Source organism: Gekko japonicus, unplaced genomic scaffold, assembly GCF_001447785.1.
Source record: "Gekko japonicus isolate JY-2015 unplaced genomic scaffold, Gekko_japonicus_V1.1 scaffold3525, whole genome shotgun sequence".
NCBI classification, from domain to species: domain Eukaryota; kingdom Metazoa; phylum Chordata; class Lepidosauria; order Squamata; family Gekkonidae; genus Gekko; species Gekko japonicus.
The window spans coordinates 125382-144520 of NW_015161516.1; the positions used below are offsets into that span (position 1 = coordinate 125382).

Here is a 19139-nt window from a genome sequence, read left to right on the forward strand (position 1 = left end):
AAAGGACTTCCCTGGCTCAGTTTAGATGAACTGACAAACCATCCTTTGGAGGGCGGTGAATGAGCTGCGGGCTGTGTTCTCTTCTTCCCCTCCCTCAGATGTGGGCTGTCTTCTCCATTTCCTGTTAACCCTAACCATCATTTGCGTTAATGTCTGAACTGTCAAACTAGAAAGTACTCCAAAGCAGAACCAGAAACTCACTCTCAGCCGCTTGGGGTCCCCCCGCCCCCGTGAGGAGAAAGGCAGGGTGCAAATGAATAAATATCTAAATGACTTTTTTTTTGCGAATTATTGGAGTCGCACCTCATTGTACAAAACGTTTCACCACGATGATCGGACCTGCTCTTGAAACACCCCCCCCCCCGGATGTATGGTAGGCTGAAATCCGCAGGCTTGATCAAGGTAGCTCCACGTACGACCATCCTGGGTTCTTCGTTATGAATCAGACATAGAGATGTGCTAAGAAATAAGGAGCCCACATGACTTTTCAAGATGGCAAAGCCCCTGATACCTACCTGTGTTACCAAACCCAGGTTGGAACAGGGATTCCCCTCTGCATTGCATACCAGTTTCACTTTGATGGATTGTCGGATTTTATGGCAGTGTCCAGACTGCTCTGGTCCGGCCTCACCTGGAGTCCTGTGTCCAGTTTTGGGTACCACATTTTAGGAAGGATGCTGACAAGCTCGAGCGTGTCCAGAAGAGGGCAACCGAGATGGTGAGAGGGTTGGAATCCAAGTCTTAGGAGGAAAGGCTGAAAGAGTTGGGAATGTTTAGCCTGGGAAAGAGAAGGCTTATAGGGGACATGAATTATTGCAGTCTTCAAGTATCTCAAGGGCTGTCATGTAGAAAATGGAGCAGGTCTATTCTCTCTTGCTCCGGATTGCAAGACTAGGTCTAATGGGTGGAAATTACAAGGGAGTCGCTACCGGCTAAATATCAGGAGAAACGTCCTAACTGTCAGAGTGGTTGAGCAGTGGAACAGTCTGCCTTGGGAGGTGGTGGATGCTCCTTCACTGGATGTTTTCGAGCGGAGGCTGGACGACCGTCTTTCGGGTCTGTTGTAGGGCTCTCTTTCGGCTCTGCTCCTGCAGAGTGCAGGGGGTTGGACTGGATGACCTGCAAGGTCCCTTCCAACTCTAACATTCCATGGTTCTATACGATTCTATGACTGCATGCCGCTTTCACTTCCTTTGATCTCTCGGCTTTATGGAACTGTCTGCATGGATTGATGGCCGTCTTATGGCCTTTCAGGGGTGACTTTGCAGTCAGTACGGCGTTGGCAGAAGCCGTTGCTGCCCCCATGCATCTCTCAGGAGGGAAGAACAGGGGCCTAGCCAGAAAAGTTTGGTTGGTGGGGCATGGGGAAATCCAGGGGTGCACCCTGGGCACATCTGCTGCTCCTCTTGCAGCAACAGCAGCTCCACTGCAACCTCTAGTCCTTTTAATTGGAGAGACTCGATTCCAGGCTGCTTTTCTGTGTAAACTGCGGGAGGGGGGGATCTCCGACTCTCTCTCTCTTTTGCATTTTACAGTTTTATCCTAATTTTTTGCAACTTTATTTTATTTTTTTTGCATTAAAATCTAATTATTTATCATCCTGGAAAAAAGAAAACGAAGCTTCCCTGACTGCCTGGGATCATTTTGGAAACCTCACACGCATCTTGCATTTAATTTTTTCAAACTTTTGTACAAGGGGGCAGCACACATATGTGAGGGGCATTGCCCCCAAATGCCCACCCATGGCTATGGGCCTGGGGCAGAACAACCTTCAACCCCACCCCCCTTCTATACAGATAGACAGTGTGTTTCATTTTTGCATTCGGGCTAAAAAGTTTGCGTGCTCTTGATTTTTTAGACAGAAAACCTATTTAAAATGAAGTTGGACCAAAGTCTGGGGGATGGGTGTCCAGTTCCTAAGAGATTTGGTTTGTTGGTACCTGGTGCCACCCGTCTTTCTGGCTGGCACTCACCTGTTTAACTTTTCCTCCACCAGGGAACTGTTCTCGGGAAGATTGAGTTTGAGGGCCAGCCGGTGGAGTTCCTGGATCCAAACAAGAGAAACTTGGTTGCTGAAGTTTCAACCAAGGTAAAGGCTCTGCTTCCTTCTAGAAGCGTGATGAGAGGCACCGTGTCTTGGAGGACGGGTTTGTACAACAAACTCGCAATGACCAGCGTGTGCTTATATAGCTGGGGCCGCTCTTTGCTGGGGCCCCCAAACGTTTTGTGAGCTTGCTGGAAAACAATTTGGAGGGAACCAGCCTCTTGCTGCTCCCAGACGGATTACAGCAAATCTCATGACGCATTTTGGCTAACGGGGAATGTCCAGGAAAGAGGCCTGGGAGGGAAGGAGGGAGGGAGAGCGGGAGAGCCAAGGTGAGTTTGAGGGGTGGAGGGGGCTGGCCCCAATCCCCAGACAGATTTTCCGCATCCCACTATTGCTTGCACAGTCATGCACATGAATGGGAAGGCCCAAGAAGAATCCCCCCTTGCCTAATGAAGGTGCCTTGGCCAGTTGGCTTTGGAGAAGGGGGCCCAGGCTCCTATCTTCCCCTAGTGTGTGTGGGGGGGTCCAGCCCGCTCCCCTGGATCTTCACACATGAAATGTATCAGACTCAGACAGCTCTTAAACAAGTGCAGTCAGCTTTATTGAACCAGAACAAAACAACACAAAAAAACCATAGGAGCTTGAGCTCCTTTTAATCATCCTGGGCTGGGAAGGCCACGCCCAGAGGAATGGTAAGAACCAATCATATTTACAAGATAAAGACCAATCATTGTTGTTCCCGCCAATCACAATCCTTAGCTCTGATTGGCCCGCTGTCAGTAGCAGCCAATCAGAACTTGCACTTTAGGATACCAGTCTTTGGTAGACGTCTGGAACTAGGCATACAGTAGAAATCATAATACATAACAACATGGCAATGATGTCACTTGGAAGCGATGTCATCGTGCCGGGCACATTGTGCAGGGGACGCTCTGGCACAGGGGTGTCAAACTCATTTGTTATGAGGGCCGGATCTGACATGAATGAGACCTTGTTGGGCTGGGCCAGGTGTGTGTCATGAAATGTGATGCCAGGTAGCAGAGACATAAACTTTATAAAGGACACAAACACAAAGGGTGGGGTTTTTTTTACTTAAAATAAAGTCATGCTTCAAATATTAGCACTCTTGCAATATTTTGTTTATTTAACAGTGTCTGATAACTGACACCTCTTGCTCTGAATTACTGCATCAAAATGTCTGTGCTGTTGCAATCCTGAGTATGCTGTTCAGGTGTGGATCTGTAAGCTGCAAATCTACAACGACGCAGCAGCAGCAGAACTGGGAGAAGAAGCAGAAGACAGCCAGTCCCACTGCGGGCCTGATCCGGCCCCTGGGCCGCATGTTGGACACCCCTGCTCTAGCATTTGGCCAAAAACTCTATGGTCACCATAGAGTTTTTAGTCAAATGCTAGAGCATCCCCCATGCGACATGCCTGGTGCGATGCTGTCACCTCAGAGGTGACATCATCATGCCAGTCACATCGGGCACAGTGGGGGTCTTTGGGGGTGGGGCTCCCCCCGCTAGCCAGCTGGCTGGCGACAGATTGGGCTCCCAGAAATGGGGGGAAATCCCACCAACATCAGGGGATGGCAACCAGTGTTCCCTCTAAGCTGAGTTAGTGTGAGCTAGCTCACAGTTTTTTAGCCTCTGGCTCACACATTTTTTGTCTTAGCTCAGGAAGGGATGGCTCCAGAGCAAACTAATTCATACAGCAGCCAAATCGCTCGCTCGCAGCTTTAATGCCTGTTGCTCACAAAGTAGAATTTTTGCTCACAAGACTCCAAAGCTTAGAGGGAACATTGAAGGCAACCTGACTGTGAAGCGGGGGGGGGGGGCACAAGAGTATCCTAGCCTGCGGCGATGCACCCCCTCGGCCTGGGGACCGAGGAAGGTTTGTGATGGGTTGCAATGGCCCCTGGATCTCTCTGTGAATTTCTTCCAGTTAGCCTGGGCTAAGACCAAGCTAAGCCTGGGCTAAGACCAAGGCTGCTCGGGTGGTGGGCCAGGCCCATGGAGGAAAGGCTCTTCTCACGCTGTCTGAGGTCGCCTGGGGATTATCGCAGCATTCCATTTCATCCTCTGGGAAAGAGCAGATGCTGCGAAACAGAGTTAGCTGTGATGCAAAATGACAGCTGGTCCAGAATGTGGCTATTGTCAGGGACTAGACACCAGGAGGAGGAGGAGGAGGAAGAAGGAGAGATTGGATTTATACCCCTTGCCCTTTACTCAGAGTCTCAGAGTGGCTGACAAACTCCTTTCCCTTCCCCTCCCCACGACAGACACCCTGTGAGGTCGGTGGGGCTGAGAGAGCTCTTTCAAGGACTGCTCTTTCAAGGACAGCTCTGACAGAACTATGGCTTGCCCAAGGTCACCCAGCAGCTGCAAGTGGAGGAGTGGGGAATGAAACCCGGTTCTCCCAGATTAGAGTCCGCGCACTTAACCACTACACCAAACTGGCTCTCAGGAAAATGCGCTGCCCATTTTGAAACAGCTGCGCTGGTCGCCAGTCAGTTTCTGAGTTCGATTCAAGGTGCTGCTTATGACCTTTAACGCTATTCATGACCTGGGACCCACATATTTTAAGGACCGTCTCATAAGAACATAAAGAGAGCCCTGCTGGAACAGACCATTAGTCCATCTAGCCCAGCCTCCCATCGCACACAGTGGTCAACCAGTTCCTTTGGACAGCCAACAACAGGGCACAGAGGCCGAGGCCTTCCCCTGAGAAGAACATCAGAAGAGCCCTGCTGGGTCAGACCAGTGAGGGTCCACCTAGTCCAGCCTCCCATCTCACACCAGTGGCCAAGCAGTTCCTCTGGAGGGCTAACAACAGGGCACAGAGGCCGAGGCCTTCCCATGAGGTTGCCTCCTGGCTCTGGTGTTCAAGGGATTAGTGCCTCTAAATGTGGAGGTTCCCCTCAGTCACCATGGCCAGTAACCGTTGATAGACTTATCCTCCATTAATCCATCGAATCCCCTTTGAAAGCTGTTCATTCCTCTGGTCACCACTACATCCTCTGGGAGCGAGTTCCAAATTTTCATCAGTCTCTGTGTAAAGTATTTCCTTTTGTCCGTCCTGAACCTCCTGCCCGTCAGCTTCATTGGATGCCCTCGAGGTCTAGTATTTGGGGAGAGGGAGAAAAAAGTTCCCTTTTGTCAGCTTTCTCCATCCTCTCTCATGTCCCTCCCCCTTAGTCGTCTCTTTTCCAAACTGAAAAGCCTCCTTCCCTTGTTCTTGTGCACTGACTACCTTCACCAGGCAGCCCTCTGTTGGCTAACCCACCACGTATAGTGGCCCGTCTGGCATTGACCAGTGCCTGGGCCTTATTCATGGTGGCTCCTTGTGGAATGGGCTCCCTGAAGAGGTGAGCCCCCCCCGGGAAATCTTCAAGAGGCCACACCAGTGTTGGGTTTGATAGTGAGATATTGAGAAAATTGTATTTAGCAGAGATAAGATAGCTTAGCAGAGCTAGAGTAAAATAATTCAGACTCAGAGTCCATGTGTGATTAAAATAGAAAGTTTTTACTAAATTCTAGCATGGGGAAGGGTAACCGGGATGAAAATAACAACGGAGCTAAATCTCCTACATCCTTACACTACACTACAAAGACAAGACTAGAAGAGCGTTATGGCTTCTCTTCTTCTTCTTGAGAACAGCAAAACAAAGACGGGAAGAGGAGCCATAAAATGCAAAAACACTTTGACACTTTCGTTCCAATCAAACTCCTAGATCAGGGAGAATTTCCCCCGGCTTGTACTCCTAAAACAACATTGGTTACATGAAAAACATGTGACTTCCTGTGAGCAACACAAACAAACATTTAACCTCTGATACACTGAGTGTTTTCAACTTGTAATACCCAACAACCAGGCCAAAGCCTTCCTTTTCAGCATGGCTTTCGAGGGATTTTGAGTTTATTTGACCTCTTTTATTCTGATTCTAATTAGAATTTTTAAAAACTGTTATTGTAAGCTGCCTTGAACAACAAGGAAAAGCGGGGTATAAATGTTTTGATAATAAGGAAATGTGATTTGCAGGTTTTCTGGCCGTTAAAATGGTTCACCTGTGTAACATGACAGTTTCAGAGGTACTGTGGAAGGAATTTCCCTTGAGTTTTTGTAGAAAAGTGGAATCAGGGACACATGAAGAGCTAGTGGATGGCCCCTGGGTTTTGGCCACTGTGTGACACAGAGGGTTGGATTGGATGAGCCATTGGCCTGATCCAACATGGCTTCTTTTATGCCCTTATGTCTGGGGCAGGGATGCTCTGTATTCTTGGTGCCTGGGGGGCAACAGTGGGAGGGCGTCTGGGGTTCTGGCCCTGCTGCTGGACCTCCTGATGGCCCCTGGTATTGTTGGCCGCTGTGTGACACAGAGGGTTGGAATGGATGGGCCATTGGCCTGATCCAACATTCGCTTCTCTTATGTTCTTATGTCCGGGGCAGTGCTGCTCTGTCGTCTTGGTGCCTGGGAGGCAAGAGTGGGAGGGTTCCTGGAGTTCTGGCTCTGCTGGTGGACCTCCTGATGGCCCCTGGGTTTTGGCTACTGTGAGACACAGAGCATTGGATGGACCCATTGGCCTGATCCAACATGGCTTCTCTTAGGTTCTTATGTCTGGGGCAGGGATGCTCTGTATTCTTGGTGGTTGGGGGGCAACAGTGGGAGGGTTTCTGGAGTTCTGGCCCCACTGGTGGACCTCCTGATGGCCCCTGAGTTTTGGCCACTGTGTGACACAGTGTTCGACTGGATGGGCCATAGGCCTGATCCAACATGGCTTCTCTTAGGTTCTTATGTCCGGGGCAGGGATGCTCTGTATTCTTGGAGCTTGGGAGGCAACAGTGGGAGAGTTCCTATAGTTCTGGCCCTGCCGGTGGACCTCCGTATAGCACCTGTGTTTCGGCCACTGTGTGACACAGAGCATTGGATAGACCCATTGGCTTGATCCAACATGGCTTCTCTTAGGTTCTTATGTCTGGGGCAGGGATGCTCTGTATTCCTGGTGCTTGTGGGGCAACAGTGGGGACGGGCTTCTGGAGTTCTGGCCCCACTGGTGGACCTCCTGATGGCACCTGGGTTTTGGCCACTGTGTGACTCAGAGTGTTGGGCTGGATGGGCCACTGGCCTGATCCAACATGGCTTCTCTTAGGTTCTTATCTCTGGGGCAGTGATGCTCTGTATTCTTGGTGCTTGGGGGGGGGGCAAGAGTGGAAGAGCTTCTGGAGTCCTGGCCCCGCTGGTGGATCTCCTGATGGCACCTTGGTTTGGGCCCCTGTGTGACACAGAGGGTTGGACTGGATGGGCCATTGACCTGAGGGCTTTTTTTAATTGGAAAAAGAGGTGTTGGAACTCACGAACTTTTAAACAGTTTTAAAAGAATTTTGTTGAAGAGTTTCCAGAATCCCGTTCCGGCATGTTCCCCCAGAAAAAAAGCCCTGGACCTGATCCAACCTGGCTTCTCTTATGTTCATAGACCTGATGAAGCTGAAGGTAAAGCCGCCACTAAGAACGGCAGCCCAGTGTCAAACTCTTACCCCTTCAAATGAATAAAGCTCTCTGAAGTGGCAAGCAACGCTTGACTGAAGCATGTCTCAAGTCCTTGTGTCTTTTCCTGCCCGGAGCCCGAGGTTTTCCCCAACTTAATTTCATTAACATTTGAGATATTTATTTATTTAGAAGATTTCTGTGCTACCTCCTCACAGTCCCGCTCAAGGCAGCTTACAATTACTCACCACGGCATTGAAACACAAGCCATTAAACCACAAGCAACGGATAATGCAGAAAAAATGGTCTTACAATATATTCAAAGGCTACTAACTTTAATGGAAGTGATCAGTTCAGTCCTAAGAATGCTTTGGGAGTCGGCCCCATTGAGTAGACCTGATTTGGATCGTTCCCTACGTTGCGAGGTTTTTAACATCTTTTTTTGGTGTGTTTTTGATTCTTTTTCCTCCCTTGATTTAAATGTTTGCTGCTAGTTGTTGGATAAAAGACGCGGTCTGTGTAGAATAAAAAAACCCGAACTGCTTTTGTGATCTTCCAGATCTAACGCTGAGTTTCGGTTTTCACTGTTTGGTAGAATAAATAAGCTGCAAAGACCGGCTGCTGTTGATGGCCTCTGCCATTAGCAAGAAGGCATTGCTATAAAGATGCTGAAAATAGCATCCATAAAGGAGATGCAGAAAGATTAACAGAACTCCTGTGATCTCATTATCTTTATAACTTCGCTTTATAGGCTTGTAAAGTCACATCACAAATAAAGCTGACAATTAACTAAGCTCTTCATTGGTGGTAATTATAGGACATCATAATCGATGTCCCAGCAAAGAACTGTTATCATGTAAATCAAGACTGGGGGGGGGGGACGGACAGGCATCCAGCCGTTTTCTTATCAATGGTAGGTTAGACAGGATTGATTTTCTTTTTCATTTTTTTATCCCCATGCAACAGCAAGAGGCTGCATTTGTTGAATGCATTTCTGCAGTCCAAATTTCCTCCGCTTTGCCTGCTTTTGCAACCAGTTTCTGGGAAGAGGGAGGGGCCTTGGCTCAGCAGCAGAGCATCTGCTTGGCACGCAGAAGGTCCCAGGTTCAATCCCCGGCATCTCCGCAGTTAATTGAGCCAGTTTAGTGTAGTGGTTAAGTGCACATACTCTAATCTGGGAGAACTGGGTTTGATTCCCCACGCCTCCACTCGCAGCTGCTGGATGACCGCTACATGTTTTTTTGGGGCGCTTTAAAAAGCTGCCTTTTGCCCGTCCCCCCCCCCCCCCCCCCGTGTGGCAGGGGCCGAAGCTGCCTTATACTGGTTCAGAGCCTGGCACCGTCTATCTCAATGTTGTCTGTCTATTCTAAAAGTTGCAGTATCACTAGTGATCCCCCCCCGTCAGCTGGTAGAGCAGGGGACAATCACTATGTTGGCAGGATAGCCGGGCCACACAGCCTATGTCTTCTAATAGTCAAGTGTGGACTACAGATACTTCAGTCCGCAGACAAGGGCTGCACTGATATAAAGCAGATAGTTCTGCAAACTTTGAGGAACCCCCAGGTTGGCAGAACAAACTGAAAACCTAAGAATATTTCATAGGGGCTGGTTTACATGGATCTCCCCAGTTTGGTGTCGTGCTTAAGTGCACGGACTCTAATCTGGGAGAACCGGGTTTGATTCCCCACTCCTCCACTTGCACCTGCTGGATGACCTTGGGCAAGCCGTAGTTCTGATAGGATCTGACCTTGCAAAAGAGCCGTTTCTCTTAGAGCTCTCTCAGCCCCACCTACCTCACAGGGTGTGTGTTGCGGGGAGGGGAAGGGAAAGGAGATTGTAAGGTGCTCTGAGACACCTTCGGGTAGTGAAGGGCAGGATATAAATCCAATCTCTTCTTCTTCTCTCTTCTCTTTGCTTTACGATTGCAACGATCTTGTGAGGTGAGTCGGGCTGGGAGAGAGTTACTAGCCAAAGGTCACACCATGTTCAACATGGGAGAGGGGAAATATGAGCCCTGGTCTTCCTAGTCCTAGTCTGGTGCTCTAATAATAATAATTGTATGATCTTGTGTTTAATGTAGCCCGGAGATCCTGAGATTGTCTGGCAGCCAGAAGTTCTAGCTCTTTTGTCATTATGCACCACTAGGTGGCGAGCTAGACTTGTTTTTGAGGCAGGAGATGTCTCAGAAATGGTTTGCCATGGCCTGCCTTTGCGTCATGACCCTGGTATTCCTTGGAGGTCACCCTTCCAAATACTAACCAAGGCCAACCGTGTTTAGCTTCCGAGATCAGGCGGGATTGGGCTAGCCTGGGCTATCCAGGTCAGGGTTCTGGTACTCTAACTACTATACCACACCACACTGTGCTCCAGGTACGCCAAGAGGCTGGTGGCATTAAGGAGGTTCGGTGGTGTCAACTGAGTCCTCTCCAGTGTTCCCTCTAAGCTGTGTTGGTGTGAGCCAGCTCACAGATGTTTAGCCTCCGTCTCACACATTTCTGTCCTAGCTCCGGAAGGAGGGCTCCAAAGCAAACTGATTTATGCAGCAATCCAATCGCTCACTCGCAACTTTAATGCCAGGGGCTCACAAAGTAGAATTTTTGCTCACAAGACTCCACATCTTAGAAGGAGCCCTGGTCCTCTCTGGTCTGAATTGATCCTTCCCTGTTCATCCCATGAAGAACGTGTGCTTTTCTGTCTTCAGATTAGAGCATCTTCTGTCTCCCTCCCGAATAGGATCCCATGAAGAACGCGTGCTTTTCAGATCAGAGCATCTTCTGTCTCCCTCCCGAATAGGGGTAGTTCACCTGTGAAATGATTCAGTGCGGAGACGATCATCTTATCATGAAGGCCTCCAGCTGTGGAATATCTGCGTGCCAAAAGGAGCCTGATCAAAAGGGGGGTTATTAAAAGAATAAAAATAGGCTGCTCAGCAGCAGATCAGATGTAGACTCCGGGGGGGCCTGTATTTAGCATGGCAGCTGTCTCGGGTTGGGTGGGCTGGATGAGGAAGACGGATGCCGAGTCGCTCGTTGGGGGGAGGCATTCTCGCTCACCTGGTAGGGGTCATCAGGGGGTAAAGTGTGTCGAATGCAGAAGCATCCTTTTAAAATCCCAAGGTCCTTCCGACGAGACTAGTCAGTGATTGCTGAACCAGCAGGGTCCAAATTTGTAACAGTTTACTTCTAACAGGTGAGCAGACGTCCTTTGGAAAACCCCAACCATTGGAAGAAGATCCCTTCCTCCATTGGAAAATTCCTCGTAGTGGAAGGGAACCACTGGATCCCACTGGCCACAGAGCCCCGGGGAAGGAGAGGTGCTGAGCCCGTTTGGTGTAGTGGTGAAGTGCGCGGACTCTAATCTGGGAGAGCCGGGTTTGATTCCCCACTCCTCCACTTGCACCTGGCTGGATGGCCTTGGGCAAGCCATAGTTCTGACAAGAGCTGTGCTTGAAAGGGCAGTTCTCAAGAGAGCTCTCTCAGCCCCACCTACCTCACGGGCAGTGTTCCCTCTAAGCTGAGTTAGTGTGAGCTAGCTCACAGTTTTTTAGCCTCTGGCTCACACATATTTGTCTTCGCTCAGGAAGGGATGGCTCCAGAGCAAGCTAATTTATACAGTCGCCAAATCGCTCACTCACAACTTTAATGCCAGTGGCTCACAAAGTAGAATTTTTGCTCACAAGACTCTACAGCTTAGAGGGAGCATTGCGCATGGGGTGTCTGCTGTGGGGAGGGGAAGGGAAAGGAGTTTGTAAGCCGCTCTGAGACTCCAAGGGAAGGGCAGGGGATAAATCCAATCTCTTCCTCTTCCTCTTCTTCTTCTGGGGTAGAACATCCGCTTGGCATGCAGGAGGTCCCAGGTTCAGTCCTCGACATCTCCAGTTAAAAGGACCAGGCAGGAGGTGATGTGGAAGACATCAGCCTGAGACCCTGGAGAACCACTGCCAGTCTGAGTGGGCAGTAGTTACCCAGGTTGACAAATGGTCTGATTCAATACAAGACAGCTTCATGTGTGTTTCCTGTGTGATTCTGGGAGATTCAGAAATTGGCAGAGCCTCTGCTTGGCATGTAGAAGGTCCCAGGTTCAATCCCCGGCATCTCCAGTGAAAAGGACCAGGCAGGAGGTGATGGTAAAGAACAGCGGGAATGCTGTTTGGTAAACCTTGTGGACCAATCTTCAATTTGTATTGTTTTTCCCAAGTCCTTCATCCAAAGGATCATTACCTTCTTTATGTTTTCATCTAATAAATAGTCCTCCAGGAGGAACAGATATGATTTTTGAATGAGTTTATCATTTGTGGACAACCAAATTTTGTCCAAGTCGGTTTGAGTATTTACAAATTCCCCGTTTTTATCTTTATTATATCTATCTTGGACTAACATTTTCTCCCACCATGTTAAATGGATATTTTTGTCTGCTAATCTTTCTAAAGGTCTCAGTTTATTATCTTCATCTAATAGTACATCATATGGTATAGCTTTTTCTTTTGTCATTAATTTTGTATTAATGAATGCCTCCAGTGGGGACACCCATCTTGGTATTTTGTTGTAAAATCTATGTTTCATTTCTTTCCACACCTTGATTAATGCAGCTCTAATAATGTGGTTATGGAAATTTGAGTGGACTTTATCTTTTTCGTACCATAAGTACGCGTGCCACCCCATGTATATGTCAGCCTGAGACCCTGGAGAGCTCTTGCCAGTCTGAGTGGACAGTAGTTACCGAGGTTGACAAATGGCCTGATTCAGTATCAGAGAGCTTCATGTGTTCAAAGTGGACAGAAGTCCAATTAAACTTCAGAATTAGCAAGATTCAAGGAAGTCTCAGAGTACTTCAGTAGTTACTGAAAACCAAGTTAAAATATTGGTCACCAAGCAAATGATTCTAAAAGCACATGTGGGCCTGAGCAGTTTCTATATATCAAGCAAAGCAAAGGGGTGATCTTGGGCACACAACCCACTCCAGAATAGTCCTGATGGAATGCGAAGCCAAAAAGCGGGAATGCTGTTTGGTAAACCTTGTGGACGATCCGTTCCGCTGGCATCATTATTACTATGATTAGCAGTACTATGCAGGATATGGGAATATCCGTAGATACTTAAGGGTTGGGGCATCCAGATATTTAAGGGATTATTTCAAAAATAATCCAAGCATGCCAAAACTGATTAGGTTTTGATAATTCACTGATGTTATGCAACCTGCCTCTTATCTAACTGCGAACATCTCAGTCACTGTCTCCTCCGTGGCTTAAAAGTTCTTGTCTTTCTTTTTCTAAACATATTGAGGAGAGGGGCTGTGGCTCAGTGGTAGAGAATCTGCTATGTGTGCAAAAGGGCCCCAGGTTCAATCCCCGGCATCTCCAGTGAAAAGGACCAGGCAGGAGGTGATGCGAAAGACCTCCGCCTGAGACCCTGGAGAGCTGTCAAGAGGGGCTGTGGCTCAGCGGCAGAGCCTCTGCTTGGCACGCAGAAGGTCCCAGGTTCTGTCCCTGGCCTCTCCAGTCAAAAGGACCAGGCAGTCGGTGATGTGAAAGACCTTGATCCAAGACCCTGGAGAACTGTAAAGAGGAGCTGTGGCTCAGTGGCAGAGCCTCTGCTTGGCATGCAGAAAGTCCCAGGTTCAATCCCCGGCATCTCCAGTCAAAAGGGCCAGGCAGGAGGTGATGGGAAAGACCTCCCCCTGAGACCCCGGAGAGCTGTTGACAGTCTCAGTAGACAATACTGACCATGATGGACGAAAAGTCTGATTTGGCGTAAGGCCGCTTCATGTATACATTTGTTCCTTTCAACAGGACGTCAAAGTATATGGGAAAGGGAATCCAATAAAAGTCATAGCCGTGGACTGTGGATTAAAGCACAATGCTATTCGTTTGCTCGTAAAGGTAAGTCCTCAACAGCTTTCTCTTCTGAGAGCCAGTTTTATTATTTTAGTGTAGTGGTTAGGAGCGTGGACTCTAATCTGGGAGGACCGGGTTTGATTCCCCACTCCTCCATCTGCAGCTGCTGGGTGGCCTTGGGCCGGTCACAAGTTCTCTCAGAGCTGTTCTCTCAAGAGCAGTCCTTGGAGGAGCTCTCTCGGCCCCACCTACCTCACAGGGTGTCCGTTGTGGGGAGAGGAAGGGAAGGAGATTGTAAGCCGCTCTGAGACTCCAAGTGCCAGCCGGGGTATAAATCCAATCTCCTCCTCCTCCCCCTCCTCTCCTCCCCCTTCCTTCTTCTGGAAGAAAATGTGGGAGGGCTGTTCCTTTCAGCATCCCCTGCTTGTGGGTCTCCTGGGAGTATGTGGTAGGGCATTGCGGGATGCTTGAGCTACGCACTGGGCATCCAGAACCAAAGAAAGAACCTGAATTTGTCCCTGCACTTGGCTCTCTTGCACTGCATTCTTCAGCCCCCCTGGGTTTAGGGGACATCGATGCCACGAGTTTGGTTACCTGGTCTTTGTTTGTCCCCAGAGAGGTGCTGAGGTGCACCTGGTCCCTTGGAATCATGACTTCACCAAGATGGACTACGATGGACTCTTCATTTCTGGTGGCCCCGGGGATCCCACCCAAGCAAAAGAGCTCATCGAGAATGTCAGAAAGGTAGACAATATTCACCGGGATCTTCCTTTCCCTTGTGATCAACATGTTGCAGTCCCGCAAACTTACATTTCCCATCTTGCAATGCAGTAGCATAACTGGGAGATACCTGCATTCTTTAAATCTCCATTCTTACGCTGCCCTCTGTGCATCAGTGAAAACTCCTCCCCACTTTTTGCTTTTCTACATTAAAACCAATTGCTCTGCAGCCCCTGTGCCCCTCCAGAGTCATTCTGGAGTCTCCGTTGACTGCCGTGAGCAAAGATTTTGGGGGTGTCGCTGGAGAAACTGGTAACACCCCCCTCTCTGTATGAGCAGTAAGAACAGAAAAACACAAGAAGAGCCATGCTGGATCACAGTGGTCCATCCAGTCCAGCCTCCCGTCTCACGCAGGGGCCAACCAGTTCCTCTGGAGGGCCAACAACAGGGCACGGAGGCCGAGGCCTTCCCCTGAGAAGAACATCAGAAGAGCCCTGCTGGATCAGACCAGTGAGGGTCCATCTAGTCCAGCATCCTGTCTCAGGCAGTGGCCAACCAGTTCCCCTTGGACAGCCAACAACAGGGCACGGAGGCCGAGGCCTTCCCCTGAGAAGAACATCAGAAGAGCCCTGCTGGATCAGACCAGTGAGGGTCCATCTAGTCCAGCATCCTGTCTCAGGCAGTGGCCAACCAGTTCCTCTGGAGGGCCAACAACAGGGCAGGGAGGCCGAGGCCTTCCCCTGAGAAGAACCAAAGAAGAGCCCTGCTGGTTCAGACCAGTGAGTGGTCCATCTAGTCCAGCATCCCATCTCAGAGAGTGGCCAACCAGTTCCTCTGGAGGGCCAACAACAGGGCAGAGAGGCCGAGGCTTTCCCCTGAGAAGAACATCAGAAGAACCCTGCTGGATCAGACCAGTGAGGGTCCCTCTAGTCCAGCATCCCATCTCAGTAAGTCCTTTAAATCTAAGCCAGAGACTCTTGTGAGAGCCAGTTTGGTGTAGTGTTTACGTGCGCGGACTCTAATTTGGGAGAACTGGGTTTGATCCCCCACTCCTCCACTCACAGCTGCTGGATGACCTTGGGCAAGCCATAGTCCTGTCAGAACTGTTCTCTCAAGAGCAGTCTCTGTCAGAGCTCTCTCAGCCCCACCTACCTCACAGGGTGTCTGTTGTGGGGAGGGGAAGGGAAAGGCGTTTGTAAGCCGCTCTGAGACACCTTTGGGTAGTGAAGGACGGGGTATAAATCCAATCTCCTCCTCCTCCTCCTCCTCCTCCTCCTCCCTTTACTTTTAGAACTGATAAGATAGAAAAGTCAATCACGTGCGCTTTCCCTAATGTTGCTCTTTGAGAGAGAAAAAGCTGTGCTATGAGACATTTCTCCCTGTCCCTTAATTTTTAAAGAGAAGCTTGACAATATGGCCTGGGAAGGAATGTAGTCTTGATATATGCAGAAAATGTCTACTGTTCACTTTGCGTGCCGTGATTCATCTCTATGGAACCCTATTCTTCATCAGGCCTTTCTTCCGTCCAGGTTCTAGAGAGCGGCCGCCGAGAGCCTCTGTTTGGAATCAGTCTGGGGAACCTGGTCATGGGCCTAGCTGCCGGCGCTTCCTTGTACAAGATGCCCATGGCTAACAGGTACGTTGACCTGGGAGCTGTGCCCATGTCTGTGCGTGTGACTGCAGCATCCACAAGAGCGGAGAGTCCTGCTCATTTCTTCTCTCCTCCTCTTTCCTCCTCCTGCCAATCTTGGATTTTTTTTTGGGGGGGTGCTGTTTATTCCCGTGGCCATCCCTACATCCTCTGGCAGAAAATCCCACATTTTAATCACACTCTGTGTAAAGTGGTATTTCCTTTTGTCCATCCTGAACCTCCTGCCCATCAGCTTCATTGGATGCTCTCAAGTTCCAGTCTTTTAGGAGAGGGAGAAAAATTTCTCTTTGTCAGCTCTCTTCACCCCATGCATAATTCTATAAACCTCTCTCATGTTCCCCCCCCCCCCTTATGAACTTTTTCTCCAATCCACTTGACACTTGGGTAATCTTTAGCAGAGAAGGTGGACTAGATTCCTTGATATTTTGATACCATTTTGTGAAAAAAATGTCTGCTCAGGAAAACACGGGCTAAACTGTGCAGAACTGATTTATTCAAGAGGGTGTTTTTATCCAGGTAATAGGACTGTACTGTACAAAATGGTTTTACAAAGTTACTTGGATAGGGCTCAGTGGCAGAGCCTCTACTCAGCATGCAGAAGGTCCCAGGTTCAATCCCCGGCATCTCCAGTTAACAGGACCAGGCAATAGGGGATGTGGGAAGACCTCAGCCTGAGACCCTGGAGAGCCATAGACAGGGGCCATAGTTCAGTGGCAGAGCCTCTGCTTGGCATGCAGAAGTTCCCAGGTTCAGTCCCCGGCATCTCCAGTTAACAGGACCAGGCAGGAGGTGATCTAATCCAATTAACATGAAAACCACCGTTTGATGAAACAGTTGTTCCGCAGAACATTTCCATATCATTTCCATACAAACTGTATTCCTTGTACGGTCCAGTTGACAAAATGTCGGCGTTTTACCAAGAAACCCAGCTGCGTATCATCTTTCCACCAAACTGGGTAGAAACCATGATGAAAACTAGAGCAAAAATCAAGAGGGTAAAGGGTAGAAACCACCACTGCAAAATATCTGGGAGTTCTGCCCATAAACCCAGGAGACGAGAAGTCACTCCGTCCAAGCCCAAGTTCTCCCAGCTTATTAAGTGGGGATAAAAAGTATCTACTTCATCTGATTACTGTGAAGATTACAGACCTTGGCCCGTGATCCTGGAGAGCCAGTGTAGCTCAGTGGTAGATCATCTGCTTGGCATGCAGAAGGTCCCAGGTTCAATCCCCGGCATCTCCAGTTAAAAAGGACCAGGCAGGAGGTGATGGGAAAGACCTCTGCCTGAGAACCTGGAGAGCTGTAAAGAGGGGCTGTGGCTCAGTGGAAGAGCCTCTGCTTGGCATGCAGAAGGTCCCAGGTTCAGTCCCCGGCATATCCAGTTAAAAGGACCAGGCAGGAGGTGGTGGGAAAGACCTTTGCCTGAGACCCTGGAGAGCTGCTTCCAGCTTGAGTAGACAACACTGAGCGTAATGGACCAAGGGTCTGATTTGGTATAAGGCAACGTCATGTGGAGATAAATTTTTAGGGATTGTGGTCTATACTACTGTGCCCAGCTTGCTGTAAATAGGATCCTACTACGTAATTCTTGTGTCATTTAATGTGTCATGTTCATAATTATGCTTTTGTGTCAGTGCTATTTTTTAAATTTCTGGTGGGCGCCAGGCTTCTACAATCCTAATCTGATCGCATTGTTCATTGAATTTCCCATTCTGTTGATCGTACTAACTCGGTCTGTCTAATCTGCCTTGGGTCCTTGCGAGAAAGTCGGGATATCGATAACGTAAAGAAATAAAATACATTTTGAATTGGGGGGCTGAAAATGAAAAGGATATGATGCGTTTTAGCGAGTTAAATCGCATCCGGCACATTTATGCCAGAAAGCTCCTTGCAGAGCTAAATCCAAGGATATCATTGAGTCATCCTGGAGTCCAACATTTCAAACATTGTTCTCCTGCCCTCTTGTCAAGGAGCCAGGCAGAAGGAAACTTGTCGGTCTGCAGGAAGGGAGGCGCTCCTTATTCACTTTCATTCTTACTGAGATGATTGTGGAGGCATTTGAACATACGAAGCTCTCGAATCTTAATGAAGCCAGGCTGGTGACAATCAGGGCCAGGGCCTTCTCGGTGGCAGCTCCCTCCTGGTGGGATGAGCTCCCGGAGGAGATCAGGGCCCTGTGGGGACCTCTTACAGTTCCGCAGGGCCTGTAAAACAGAGCTCTTCTGCCAGGCCTTTGGAGCCGCCGCCACCTCTAACAACTAGGATAAGAAGACCCGTTGCCTCTGGAATTTATATCGACAGCCTGTGCCAGCCGCTGGAAGACATCTGAAAGACACCTGCAGAAGACGAGAGCTGATGGTAGCCATCACGACTTCAATAACAGCAGAATTAGCACTTATCATGGATTTGTGATGGCTTTAATATTGTTTTAAATGGTTTATTGTACTATTTTAATGTTTTTGTGATTTTATGTCAGCCGCCCTGAGCCATGCCGGCCATGCCTGGGAGGGCTGGGTACAAATTTGAAGAATAATAAAAAAACAGAGCCCACCCTCCAAAGCAGCCAGGTGAAGTGATCTTTGTCGTCTGTAGAGCAGTTGCAGTGCTGGAATATCTCCAGTCCCTCCCTGGAGGTTGGCAACCCTATCGGCAATGCACAGTGCAGTATGTGACTTCTGCATGCGCCAGTGTGTTATTTAATTGTGGTCTTTTGTCTTGGTCTTCACGCCCCCCTCCCCTCCCCTTCCTCCTCCCAACCCACCGCTTCCCCGTGTTCTCCGATGTGCATCTCTCTCTTTAGAGGACAGAACCAACCAGTTGTGAACACGATAAATGGACAGGCTTTCATTACGGCTCAGAATCACGGCTACGCGATTGACAGCCGCTCCCTCCCTCCCGGCTGGAAGCCTCTCTTTGTGAACGCCAACGATCAGACAAATGAGGTGAGCCTCCCTCTGTCTGGGTACCTGTGAAGGATGCAATGGGACGGGGAAGAGGAATTGTACGCTGCGCTGCTCCTGTGGCAGCCAGGCTGTTGTTGGGTCTCCCTAGGCGGGAACACATCCCGCCTGTGCTGAAAGCACTGCACTGGCTGCCTATAGAGTACGGAATTTGGTTCAAGGTGCTGGTACTTACCTTTAAAGCCCTTTATGGCCAGGGACCTGCATACCTAAGGGACCGCCTTTCTCCACATGATCCCCAGAGAGCACTGCGATCTGGTTCCCAAAATTGCCTGGTTCTTCCAGGCCCCAGAGAAGCCAGGCTTAAGAACATAAGAGAACATAAGAGAAGCCTATGTTGGATCAGGCCAATGGCCCATCCAGTCCAACGCTGTCACACAGTGGCCAAAAACACCAGGTGCCATCAGGAGGTCCAGCAGTTGGGCCAGGACATGAGAAGCCCT

The 19139-nt window shown here is 49.2% G+C and overlaps 1 protein-coding gene across 1 annotated transcript in view; it reads left to right on the top strand.

Moving 5' to 3' along the window:
- The window catches only part of LOC107125788 (carbamoyl-phosphate synthase [ammonia], mitochondrial-like), a gene marked incomplete at its 3' end in the record, with an annotated part of 90389 nt that extends 71711 nt beyond the window's left edge, over positions 1–18678 (top strand). The window contains exons 6-10 of the mRNA XM_015429251.1: positions 1997–2089; positions 13321–13410; positions 13981–14109; positions 15615–15721; positions 18537–18678. Of these exons, the coding sequence (XP_015284737.1) occupies positions 1997–2089; positions 13321–13410; positions 13981–14109; positions 15615–15721; positions 18537–18678 (561 nt within the window). The remainder of the gene's footprint in view (positions 1–1996; positions 2090–13320; positions 13411–13980; positions 14110–15614; positions 15722–18536) is intronic.
- Positions 18679–19139: the final 461 nt, after the last annotated feature.